Genomic DNA, 13674 nt, shown 5'->3' on the forward strand with positions numbered 1-13674 from the left:
TACCAACACTAGCTGGGCATGGTGGCTCGCATCTGTAATCTCAGCACTTTGGGAGGCTGAGATGGGTGGATCACCTGAGGTCAGAAGTTCAAGACCAGCCTGACCAACATAGTGAAACCCCGTCTCTAAAAAATAAAATAAAATAAAAATAAAAATACCAAAACTTTACATGGATGAGCCACGCAGGCATTAATGTCTAGCTATGATCCTGTGCAGATGTCAGCCCACCAAGAAGGGCTCGTGTGACAGATGCTACTGAGACCACCATCACCATTAGCTGGAGAACCAAGACGGAGACGATCACTGGCTTCCAAGTTGACGCTGTTCCAGCCAATGGCCAGACTCCAATCCAGAGAACCATCAGCCCAGATATCAGAAGCTACACCATCACAGGTCAGGGAACTGACTGCATTAACTACATTTGTTAACAAATATCCACATTGTAAACTGGCTTATTAGTTGTTCTGTGACTGACACTGATAAAATTTATTTTCAATGTTATCACAATAACCCAGTTTTAGAATGTGATTTTTGTCACATTCTAAAATGTGACAAAGCTATGATCAGAAATAGTTTTGTCCTTTGAATGACTGATTTTGTGTAATATTTGTCAGAGAAATGGCATAAGTTTCATTCAACAAGTTTGATCTTTCATCACGGTGCCCTTTCTTATTTAAAAAATTATAACAAAGTTTAAAACTAAAAGAAATAAAAAATAGTGATGTACAAATCTTAGCATTAACACAGATTAAAAGGCAAAGTTAATATAAAAGTAAATATAATTTAATAAACATTAAACCAAGTTAATATACTTAATAAAGGTCAACATTATAACCAAAGAATATTCAGTATCTGAGGTCTTTTTGAGCTTTTCAAAGTTGTGATTCCAAGGCCCAACTATTGACCATCTGATTACTGTACAGAGAAAACCTCAGCAAATGGCTGCCACTCATTCTGCAAGAGGGCCCCTTCCAACATAGCATTTTTGCATTCCAGAATTTACTTTAGCCGGGGTCCTTGTCTGCATCAGTGATTCACTTTTGAGATATGTTTCTTGATAACAGTTAATATCCACACCATGCTCTACTTTACTGTTCAAATGTGGACCACTTTTTTAGTCTTTGTAAATATGGGATGACGGAGGAACTTAGAAAAATTGCAGTCAAGCTTGAAAATTCTCCTACAAGCCAGAACTGATACAAATCATCTCTTCTCAAATCCCAGGTTTACAACCGGGTACTGACTACAAGATCTACCTGTACACCTTGAACGACAATGCCCGGAGCTCCCCAGTGGTCATCGATGCCTCCACTGGTAACTATACCTTCTACTGAGGAAATGCCACCGACTTGTGTGCAGTCAGTCTCGTGAACTCAAAAAACAAATGTGAAGCTGATGTTTTTATATTCTAGATTCGAGACAATCCTGTTTCCAGTTTACAGTATTCTCAGATTCTTTTAAGTCTGTTTAGAAGGGCTGGGGAGAAAAGCATAGGAGTAATTTATTTGTCTTCTTAGAGACTTAATTTTGTTTTCTTTCAGCCATTGATGCACCATCCAACCTGCGTTTCCTGGCCACCACACCCAATTCCTTGCTGGTATCATGGCAGCCACCACGTGCCAGGATTACTGGCTACATCATCAAGTATGAGAAGCCTGGGTATCCTCCCAGAGAAGTGGTCCCTCGGCCCCGCCCTGGTGTCACAGAGGCTACTATTACTGGTATTGCTGCTTCCATGCTGTCGTTTTCCTTCTTACTACTGAGGACACATGAAGTCCTTAGCAAACTCACTGTGTCTTTGATACTGTGTCATGAGAATGAGAAACCCTATTCCTGATCACCTCAGAAAGCATTCTCTGTGTAGGAGTGGTAGAGCTCAGTGCATCCCAGAAGGCATGAGTGAAGGAAAATGCAATTTCAGTACTGTCCTAATGGAATGACTAGACTCATGTTTTCTTTTTGCTGTGAGTTTGCCAGATACCTGTCAATTTCAGTCCTGGAGACAGATATTTTTCAAAGCAAACTAGCTGATTGTGATTCTATCAATCATTACACTCTGCTCTCTATAGATATGGTAATCTTACAGGACTTGCCAGAGCACCACCTGACATTGACCTTGTTGACCACTGTCACAGGATGGATCTTGAGGCAGAGTGATCCCAACCACCCACACTGGAAAGAATGCCTGGAATAGGGACTAAGAGTTGGCTACCTTGCTGGGAAAGACTATAAGCCTCTAGAACTATTTTTGCCTAAGAGATGAAAATTTAAACTATGTGTATTAGTCTATTTTCACACTACTATAAAGATACTACCCAAGACTGGGTAATTTATAAAGGAAAGAGGTTTAATTGACTCACAGTTCCGCATGGCTGGGGAGGCCTCAGGAAACGCACAATCATGGTAGAAAGGGAAGCAGTCATGTCTTACATGGCAGCAAGAGAAAGTACAAAGGAGGAACTTCCAAACACTTCCACAACTATCAGGTCTTGTGAGAGCTCACTATCATGAAAACAGCCTGGGGGAACCACCCCCACGAGCCAGCCACCTCCTTTCCTCAACACATGGGGATTACAATGCAAGATGAGATTTGGGTGGGGACACAGAGCCAAACCATTATCTGTATGTATAGAGTATCACCTGGACTTTAAAATTCCCATAGAACATACAGACATTAGGAGGAGACACTACCTTTTTAGAATTGGGGGAAACAGGAAAATAGAATGAGGTATGAGAGGAATTGAACTAGACACTTCGCACAGAGGCTGCACAAAGACTGACCAATCTCTCCTACTCAGCACTGGCCTCTTGTTTCACTTTTCATTGATCTGTCAACTGAGGACCACCTGGTGTTAGGCCTGAGTAGATTCATGTATACAATCTGCAGAACTCTCTTTCAAATTTATATTGTAGTGGTGGTAGATGATGCTGATAGATTTTCTTAAATTCAAAAAGGCAAATAAGACCAGATGTTAAAAAAAAAATACCCTGGAAAGGTTAGCCGAAAAGTGTCTATTCAGGTGTCAGATATGACAGTAAGATGATTAGTTTGTGATGTGGACTTCATATGCAGGATATTTGGCTGTTTATGGAAGAAAAGTGAAGTCGATTTTACCTTCAAGAGGCCAACAGCCAGTGGAGAGGAAGGTCCTGCTCCCAGTAGCCTCTGCTGGTGACACTGACTCCATTTGACTAGCTGAGCCCATCGACATAATGTGTTGGTTCTGTTCTCCCATTAGGTCTGGAACCGGGAACCGAATATACGATTTATGTCATTGCCCTGAAGAATAATCAGAAGAGCGAGCCCCTGATTGGAAGGAAAAAGACAGGTAAGAGTACCTTGCAGGTGACAAGGAGTTAGAACAAAACTAATAACAAATGAGCAATCTTGCAATGTGAAAACGTTCTTTGTGATTTTTTTTCTAACAGCATAGTGTATATATTGTATTTTTTAATAGCAGGAATAATTTAACATGCACTGCAGAGTTTGGTTTTATTTTTTTTCTTTACTACAGCCACTCAATATAAAGCCTTGTTATTTGCCTTTTAAAAATTCAAACAAGATATTAAAATGTAAAACCAAGTCATTATCATTGCTCTTGTTTTATATCTTCTGTTAAATTTTAAAATGTTTCCTTTTTTAAAGGAGGGAGAGAAACCCTCACATTTATCTTTATTTATTATTTGGTTTCTAATGTCTTACTTTTTCATCCAGTTTCAGTTTAATTTCAAGAAAATGCTGTATTCGTGGTGATAGGAAAATTTTTTAAATGAACATGTGTGTTTTATCTATTTTTACCATTTCATACTGTAAAAAACTCTTGACCCAAACCTCTGTAATTCTCATATTTAAGACACTGATATGATTAGTCTGGATTCTACTTCCTACAACCTCCTTCTCAAATTTAAAAAAGAAAGAAGAGAAAGACTACACATTTCAGTTCCATTAGGCTTAATTAGAGCAGAGGCAGCTTCTATGGAGCTCAGCGGTTTAAAGCTTTGTGTGTATGATAAATTCATACTAACACCTTTTTCTTTCTAAACTATAAAGAAACCTTTGAGAAAAATCCTAAAGATTTCTTTCTGGATAAAAGTGTTTTGTGATCTCAGAACTGCTCATTTTCTGGGGACTTTTATCAAATTGATGGACAGTCATGTGTGCCCGAATCAATAAATATTATTATTGCTGCTACTTACTGGAGCTTAATGCGCTTTGCTTTTTTGGCTCTAACCTCTCTTGGCTAGATGAGCTTCCCCAACTGGTAACCCTTCCACACCCCAATCTTCATGGACCAGAGATCTTGGATGTTCCTTCCACAGTTCAAAAGACCCCTTTCATCACCCACCCTGGGTATGACACTGGAAATGGTATTCAGCTTCCTGGCACTTCCGGTCAGCAACCCAGTGTTGGGCAACAAATGATCTTTGAGGAACATGGTTTTAGGCGGACCACACCGCCCACAACAGCCGCCCCCATAAGGCATAGGCCAAGACCGTACCCGCCGAATGTAGGTGAGGAAATCCAAATTGGTCACGTCCCCAGGGGAGACGTAGACTTTCACCTCTACCCCCACGGTCTGGGACTCAATCCAAATGCCTCTACAGGACAAGAAGCTCTCTCTCAGACAACCATCTCTTGGACCCCATTCCAGGAAAGTTCTGAGTACATCATTTCATGTCATCCTGTTGGCAATGATGAAGAACCCTTACAGGTAATTAATTTTTCTCTTCACTTCTCATGGGGCAGCTCAGAAAGCAGTAAGTTAGATAACTGAAGTGACCAGAGCCCTCTGATAAAGAGTGGCTTCATGGCCTGATGCAGTGGCTCACACCTGTAATCCCAGCACTTTGGGAGGCCAAGGCAGGTGGATCACTTGAGGTCAAGAGTTCAAGGCCAGCCTGGTCATCATGGTGAAACCCTGTCTCAAAAAAAAAAAAGTGGTTTCACTTCTACAATATCTTAGAAGATGGCACATTTAAGCCCTGCTTTTTTCTTTTTAATCCCAATATGGCTCTACTTTGGAAAACATACCAGAGAGTCATTAGCTTTTATTTCATAGAGAAAATGAAATGATTTCTATTATTCTCATGCATTTGAGGCTCCTTTTTGAGTAAGATAGGCAAAGAGATGATTCTAGAAAAGAAAGAAAAATATTCCACCTGAATTTTCATTTGTATAAGAGGTCTAAAACACTGCCTTTACAATTTGTCCTTGAAGAAGCCCACAATATGTCTAAAGAAAAAAACCGCGAAGCTGTGCATAGTAGCTGATAAATGATTGATTCTCAAAAACGAATATTCTTTGTGTTGACAGTATCAATTTTTATTGTGTTGTTATTTTTACAAAGTGGCAGAATTTTTAAAAACTGACAACACTGTAGGAAATGTCTGAGCTTAGAAACAGGAGTTTGAGGATTTGCCAAACTGTTTTAAGGACTCCACATGGGGGTCAGAAGTGACCTGGAGTAGCATGACTGTGTCTCCCATATAGTGCAGTGTCCAGGTTTTATGTGAAGCAGACATGGCCAGGGCTTCCAGAGGGCTTATCCAGATCTGTGGCTGAAGCAAGATAAAGGGCAGGCCGTCTCTAGTGTTGTCCAAGGCTCCCAGTAACTACGGAGCTCATAGGTAGATTGTTGGCAGGAAAATCTGGCAGAAATGATAGCCCCTATCCTTGCTCCATTTCTCCCCTCAGCTAGTTAGAACCCCTATACCGTACCTTTATTTTTTTGTCTTCCTTTGCTTTGTTTAAACACTGAGGGCTATTGATAAGAGGAGACCACATGTCATTCCTCACTATAATGCTTTCTCTCTGCTTTGGATGTACCGATAATTGCAGTTCAGGGTTCCTGGAACTTCCACCAGTGCCACTCTGACAGGCCTCACCAGAGGTGCCACCTACAACATCATAGTGGAGGCACTGAAGGACCAGCAGAGGCATAAGGTTCGGGAAGAGGTTGTGACTGTGGGCAACTCTGGTATGTAAACACATGTTGTTTAGTCACAGGCTCCCCTCTGCTGTACACCAGAGATGGGCTTTTCTGTTGACTGTACCTTTGTTGCCATTGTCTTATTATCTTTGAGAAGTAATGCAACACATCAGCATGAAATAAACGAGCAACTTTATTTTAAATTAATCTCTCCCCCTCCTCCTGCCATATCCTGTTGTCTTCCCAAAATGCATACGTAATTGACAGACTCTCAAACGGTGATATTATTACAGACCTGGAGGGGACTTTAAATATTATTTAGTACCACATTCTGAGTCCTTACTTGTGAGTATCTGAGTTGATATAGGGCACAGGTTTCCTGATGTCTTTTCCCAGACCTTCTCCATCTCATCATGCTGCTGTCCTTTTGAGTGATTCTTAAATACCAAAATGATTATCTTTAAAGAAAATGCCCCTTCTGTAGACATGGGGACAGTTGGCTTTTGCTCCTGATATAAAATGCCACCAACATTGTGCATTTATGTCTGCAGAGAGTGTTATTCCAATGTTATTACAGTTTTCCAATGTTATTTCCATTTTTCCCAATGTTACTTCCATTTTTTTTCTGACTATATAGGCCAAAAGCGTCTATAGAAGTTAAAGGATCATTGAGTCTTCTTTGTAGCACCTGGAAAATCCTTTTTAACCAATAGTGTGCCACCTGGCTGCTCAATTTGCAGCAGCTGAAGATTCACCAAGGCACATGAGATAGAGAATAATCAAAACCAAGAATCCCGAATCTTCCAACAGGAGGGTTCTCCACTCCACACCAACAGAGAGTGCTAAGTCCTGTCTTTGCCAAGTGATAGGTTTTATTTCTAGGGCCAATTCCTTAATTTTAGCCTCCTCCTTCATCTGATAGAAGACTGTGCTACTTTACATGTATAAATTCCTGTGAATTAAGCAATTGAGCATTTGGCTGGAGAGAGGTTGGGAGGAGATTATTTTGTGTTTGTTGTGTTACATATCCATAGTAATGCTTATCTTTGCCTCTTGTGGTTTTACTAGGAGAGTGCCATGTGTACAGAATTTTCAAGAGCAAAAAGATCTTTGTGCTTTTCTTTTTTTCTCGGCTCACTGCAACCTCTGCCTCTCCGGTTCAAGCAATTCTCCTGCCTCAGCCTCCCGAGTAGCTGGGATTTACAGGCGTCCGCCACCATGCCTGGCTAATTTTTGTACTTTTAGTACAGACGGGGTTTTGCCATATTCGCCAGCCTGGTGTCGAACTCCTGACTCGTGATCTGCCCACCTCAGCCTTCCAAAGTGCTGGGATTACCTGCATGAGCCACTGTGCCCGGCCAGTCTTTCTGCTTTTCTAAGTCATTTTTTTTTTTTTTAAAGATTCCATCTCTATAACTTTAGTTAGGACGGAATTTTAACTCCTAGCTCTTTCTTTTCTTTTCTTTCTTTTTTTTTTTTTTTTTTTNTTTTGAAACGGAGTTTCGCTCTTGTTACCCAGGCTGGAGTGCAATGGCTCGATCTCAGCTCACCACAACCTCCGCCTCCTGGGTTCAGGCAATTCTCCTGCCACAGCCTCCTGAGTAGCTGGAATTACAGGCATGCGCCACCATGCCCAGCTAATTTTTTATAGTTTTAGTAGAGACAGGGTTTCACCATGTTGACCAGGATGGTCTCGATCTCTTGACCTCGTGATCCACCCGCCTCGGCGTCCCAAAGTGCTGGGATTACAGGCGTGAGCCACCGCGCCCGGCCGCTCTTTCTTGAGCATAGAAACCCCTAGTAACAATTTAAGCTCCTTCCATTTTTCTTTTAAACTCCTTATTCCCAGCAGCAGTATTCTGCATTCTAACCAAGTTCTCCCAGCTTTGAGACCTCTCAGGCTTAACCAGCTCTCCAAAACGCTGTTTTCTTCAAGGGTGATGCCTTTCAAAAATTAGGCACTTCAAATATCTACTGCTTTTAAGCTTTTGAGTTTTCCACTATAAAAAGAAAAATACACAGTGGAATTTTAAGTCAAAGTAAATTAGTTTAATTTTTAGAGAATAATTTGAAGCATGCTTTGTTTGCATAGATTGTTTTAAAATAAGGTTTTCCAAATCATAAAGAGATAAGAGCATAGGTAACATGAGGAGACTCCCTTACTTATCCTAAATCATCTGTATTCCACTGGCTTTTTCTTATGTAAAACAGTTGACTTCATTGATAAAGTAAAGCAGTCTCACCACTACAATAACAATGTCCAAAATCTAGGCTTTCTGCAGTATAATACAAAAAAATGCAATAATAAAAGTAAAAATTACATTATAATGGTATATTAAAATGCTAAGACTTTTGCATTATAAGCAAAAGATAGCCTTTAACAATTATTCTTTATTTAGTGAGTACTTTCTAAGTCTTGGAAAAGGGCCAATGCTTCAAATTCATGACCTTGTATCATCTTCACAAAATCCCCAGGAGGTACAGATATTTTTATTATTATCCTAGCATTGCAGTTGAGGGAAGTAAGGCAGAGAGATGTTAAATAGCTAGCCCAAGGTCACTCAGGTACCCGTGGAGAGGCATCGCTAGTCTTTGCACCCTACAAAAGTTCTCAACTGGCTTAAATTGCCTCAAGATCTGTTCCATGTTCTATAAAGTAATTTTAACAGAAATGGCAATTTGTTAGAAGTAAAGGGAAAAATAAAAGATGGGTTTCTTGTCAGAGGCCTGTGACAGGTATCCACTGACTACATCTAAGCATGGTTTTTAGAGCAGTTACTGTCTTGGTATAACAGATGAATGCCTCTTAATCCTCCTGGAATTGTTTTAGATTAAGTCATTGTATACAATCATTTCGTTTTCTTCTTATGGTCCAAATCCATTAATCGAATGTCTCTTTTTGCCTTTTCCTCCCTTTCTTCATAGTCAACGAAGGCTTGGGCCAACCTACAGATGACTCGTGCTTTGACCCCTACACAGTTTCTCATTACGCCGTCGGAGATGAGTGGGAACGAATGTCTGAATCAGGCTTTAAACTGTTGTGCCAGTGCTTAGGCTTTGGAAGTGGTCATTTCAGATGCGATTCATCTAGTGAGTAGTCGCTTTGTCCATCCACTCACGTGTTTGTCTCCTCCGGTTTCATGCATGTACTCATGTGCCAAGGAAGCATGTTTGGAAGACACAGGCTCTTCCAAACATGAAGCAAACAAGGGAATACTGTTTGACTCAAAGTAATATTTCGCATCATAGAAAAATGATGGGAAATTTTACTTGTTGGATATTGCTTCATCTCAAGGGTCGTATGCCAGTATGACTATTAATTAAGCATAAGATTATGGGACTAATTTGGTTTTTGAAATTTTCAGTGAAAACAAATTGATAAAGTTAACAACTTTTGGAACCATGTCTAATTAAGAGTATTAGAGACACAGAAAAACCCCAAATCTCTTTTAGTCTTTAGTATTGAGTGAGATCAGAGGTGAACATTTATACTCAAAAACTCTGTCTCTTTCAACATAAACCAAACGTGCACATATCATAGTACACATGCACACACTTTCACACCACATACATAGCCCAGGTACCTTGAATGCTGCTAGAAATATAAAAGGAAAAATACAGATCATCTACTTTTAGATAATTAAAAATAATTCAAATTGATAAATGTTTGATTTTCAAATTCTAATAGGTTTTTTCAAATTTTTGAAGTTAAAATGTGCCTAGGAAATATCTATTATGCGTTGAGATTTAGTATTAGAATTTATAAACCTTTCATTTATTCTTTGTGTTTAGGAAATGTGATTATTATTGACAATTGGTTCATTTTTATAGGTGTTGACCATTGTGCCTATCAATAAGCCTCCTATAGACATACAGAGTTATAACCTGTGGAATTAGAATATAAGACGTTGTAAAAAGATTTTCAAAGTATTTTACTTAACTTGTATAATTGAAATCGTTTAATCCAGACTGAAGTTTTAAACCCAGCAATGTTTTCAATATAGACTTCCATGTTTGACCACTTGAAAATGAAAATCAGTAAAAATGTCAATATTCTGTTTAGGAGCTGGAAATTTTAATATTTGACTTCAACTATGTGGTTCTTAACTCCTGAAACCGAACTACATTTAAGTTTGTATGTTTATTACCTGTGTAAGTTCTTTGGTGCAATTGTGAGAACAGAGCTGTTAAGTTCGTTTATGTGACTCTTTGGCTCAGCTTACATAATCTTTGTTTTGATGTCATAGTTGTCTAATTCTTTTACTTTGTAGTTTAAGGCAGGCTGACTTGATAAAATGGAAGAAGTGGTATATTGTTAGGTAAGCTTCTGAGGTATGTTTTGTTGTGTAAGCCCTGGAGATTAAAAAGTCATCTTTTATGTGTAGTGGTTAAAGATATATAACCTGTGACTTTTAGGTATTCCACAGAACCAGCCTTATTTGATGTGGATAATAACCAATGATTTAGCATTTTGTTTATTATTATTATTTTTTTTTACTCTTCCCATGTACATGAAACAGGTGTTAGCATGTGGAAATCAGCTGATCCTTGTTTTACAGTTAATTGAACTACTTTGTGTCCAGGGTTTCTGCAAATCCAAAAGTGATTTTTCATCTAGGATCTATTCCTAAAAGTCTACTCCAATCCCACTTTAGTTTTCCACAATTTTAAATCTTAATAGTGAGAATTCAAATCAAAATCATTTCATCTGAGGTTTATTTTTTATTTTTTATTTTTTGCTCTATCACCAGGCACCAGGCTGGAGTGCAGTGGTGCCATCTTGGCTCACTGCAACCTCTGCCTTCCAGGTTCAAGCAATTCTCCTGCCTCAGCCTCCGAGTAGCTGGGACTATAGGTGCATGCCACCACGCCCAGCTAATTTTTACATTTTAGTGGAGACTGGGTTTCATTATGTTGGCCAGGATGGTCTCAATCTCTTGACCTCGTGATCTGCCTGCCTTGGCCTCCCAAAGTGCTGGGATTACAGGCATGAGCCACTGTGCCCGGCTTATTTTACTATTTATATGACATGATTATGGCAGAATAAATTGGATCTTAAAATGCCCTAGAAAATGGTAAATGATAAAAAATAATATTTTAAAATATAATGAAAGAAAAGGCCCATTGGCCAGGCGTGGTGGCTCACATCTGTAATCCCAGCACTTGGAGAGGCCAAGGAAGGCAGATCACCTGAGGTCAGGAGTCTGTGACCAGCCTACCCAACATGGTAAAACCCCTTCTCTACTAAAAATACCACACACACACACACACACACACACACACACACACACAAATTAGCATGGTGGCGCACGCCTGTAATCCCAGCTACTCGGGAGGCTGAGGCAGGAGAATTTCATGAACCCAGGAGGTGGAGGTTGCAGTGAGCCGAGATTGCACCACTTCACTCCAGCCTGGGTGACAGAGCAAGACTTTGTCTCAAGAAAAAAAGTAAATAAATAGATAAATACATAGACCCATTATAGGGGTCATTATCGTTAACTTTCCTTGCTATTTTTTCCAGATCATGGCTCTGAAGACCCTGTGGTATGTCCCAGTTCACCTGCTGTCTTGTGAGTCAGAACATACAAATAACTTTTTGGTCCTGACTTTCCCCGCCCCCACAGGATGGTGCCATGACAATGGTGTGAACTACAAGATTGGAGAGAAGTGGGACCGTCAGGGAGAAAATGGCCAGATGATGAGCTGCACGTGTCTTGGGAACGGAAAAGGAGAATTCAAGTGTGATCCCCGTATGTCATCACAGATCATCTTTAGTGCCTTATTAAACATTCCCACTTTCATTATCAGGCTGTAACTCTCATTTGCAGAAATGATTGGAGACTTTAGGTCTCCTTGAGGGGTGAAGAGTGAGTTTGTTAATCTTTTGATTTGGGAAGGTGGAGACAAGCTTCAAAAACAAGTCATGATTTAATGTTATTACAGGATGCTTTAGCACTTTTCCGACGAGTATTTTGACCATTATCCGCAGTGAAATTCTACAAAGAAGCTTTATTGGTCTGTAGATTCAACTTTTAAAATATGATTTCCATCTTCCCATTGGACCTTTTTCAGTGTATTAGGTCTAATTTTTGGAAATGCCACCCTAAAATCTGTACAGCAGTACTTCTCTTATGGATGATTCACATAAATATGTAGAATTTGGGCTGTGATGACATGAATTTAGGACAGAAATAGAACCCATCCCTAGATCAAGTCAAGTCTGCAGTATTGTTCTCAGCTTACGCATGCATCTGTTTTGTGTCTATATGCAGATGAGGCAACGTGTTATGATGATGGGAAGACGTACCATGTAGGAGAACAGTGGCAGAAGGAATATCTCGGTGCCATTTGCTCCTGCACATGCTTTGGAGGCCAGCGGGTAAGACCAGATGTGCCAGGCTCCCTACAATTTAGATAAGATAAAGGGTGGCCTCCTGCGAGATGTGTGGTACACACAGGAGTGGCAGAGACCCTTAGGAAATATTAAAATACCACATTTCCTGTTGGCATGCAGCTGCTGACGTAGAGCTTTGGGGTAGTTCTATGTCTACCCTACATGCCATTCGTTCTTTCTATTCGTATTGCTAGAATATGTAGAGTAGCAAGAAACATGAGAATCTTGAGTCACTCTTAATAGCAATACCTGCATTTATACAATGCTGCAATCATTTTCCTAAGCTCCCTAGCACATCAGAGATATCATGTACACTGAAAAAAAGTGAAGCAGAGATACTATTCAAATTAATTGGTGGTGAATAGAACGTGTTTCATTTCAGCCAGTTTTCCCCATCCTGGGCAGCCTGAGACCCTCCCCTCCCCTACCATTCTCAGGCTGCTTCGATTTTTCAGCAACCGACGTGTTAAGTGCAGCGTAGCTCTAGGCCTCCAGCTCCATTCAGATGGACAGGTGTCCCCATGGCAACGTTGTGAAATATTTTGAATAATATCTCAGATGTAAGAAAATGCCACTTCTTTTACCCTCTCTGTTGATTCAGAACAGATCCTTGTTATAAGTCTAGCACTGTGCTAAGTAATACAGGACAAACAATGGAAATGAGAAATGGTCTTGGCTTTTAATGATATAGCTGAAGATGTTAAATTAGCATACATTTCGAAGTCAAGCTAATTAAGTTCTAAGTGAGTCTGACAAATACAGTTCCGAGTAGGCTGGAATGAGCAAGAAAGAGATGCATGAACTGGCTGAGGTTTAGGATAGCTAAGGTTTAATTGGGAGGGGAGAGAGCAGAGAGACAGAAAGCACACCGCCTGGGATAGAAAGGAGTTGGCCCAGGTGGGCTTTGGTGAGTCAACCCTTTGCCTGGTGTCTTGTGGTATGAAATTAGATGGGAAGAAGTGGCTTATGAAGGGCCTCAACAGCCCATTATTTAAGCCAGTGCTTCTCAACCATTTCTAAAATATGCCCAGTCTAACAAAAAATAATATACCGGCTGGGCGCAGTGGCTCACGCCTGTAATCCTAGCACTTTGGGAGGCAGGGGAAGGTGGATCACCTGAGATCCAGGAGTTCGAGACCAGCCTGACCAACATGGAGAAATCTGGTCTCTACTAAATACACAAAAAATTAGCTGGGTGTGGTGGTTCATGCCTGTAATCCCAGCTACTTGGGAGGCTGAGATAGGAGAATCGCTTGAACCTAGGAGGCGGAGGCTGCGGTGAGCCGAGATCGTGCCATTGTGCTTCAGCCTGGGCAACGAGAGCAAAACTCCACCTCAAAAATAAATTAA

General features: G+C 40.3%; 1 protein-coding gene across 29 annotated transcripts in view; it reads left to right on the plus strand.

Annotated features, from left to right (window-relative positions):
- The window catches only part of FN1 (fibronectin 1), a 78985-nt gene that overhangs the window by 61682 nt on the left and 3629 nt on the right, over positions 1 to 13674 (plus strand). For 7 of the 29 annotated variants that reach the window (XM_017534956.2, XM_017534965.1, XM_017534966.1 and 4 more), the window contains 9 exons: positions 217 to 393; positions 1225 to 1314; positions 1542 to 1721; positions 3240 to 3329; positions 4246 to 4712; positions 5840 to 5978; positions 8856 to 9020; positions 11555 to 11680; positions 12203 to 12309. In XM_017534956.2, the coding sequence (XP_017390445.1) occupies positions 217 to 393; positions 1225 to 1314; positions 1542 to 1721; positions 3240 to 3329; positions 4246 to 4712; positions 5840 to 5978; positions 8856 to 9020; positions 11555 to 11680; positions 12203 to 12309 (1541 nt within the window). The remainder of the gene's footprint in view (positions 1 to 216; positions 394 to 1224; positions 1315 to 1541; positions 1722 to 3239; positions 3330 to 4245; positions 4713 to 5839; positions 5979 to 8855; positions 9021 to 11554; positions 11681 to 12202; positions 12310 to 13674) is intronic. The other 22 variants (XM_017534960.2, XM_037740782.1, XM_017534972.2 and 19 more) reach the window with 4 other exon arrangements.

This window comes from Cebus imitator, unplaced genomic scaffold (assembly GCF_001604975.1).
Source record: "Cebus imitator isolate Cc_AM_T3 unplaced genomic scaffold, Cebus_imitator-1.0 Scaffold89, whole genome shotgun sequence".
Taxonomy (NCBI): domain Eukaryota; kingdom Metazoa; phylum Chordata; class Mammalia; order Primates; family Cebidae; genus Cebus; species Cebus imitator.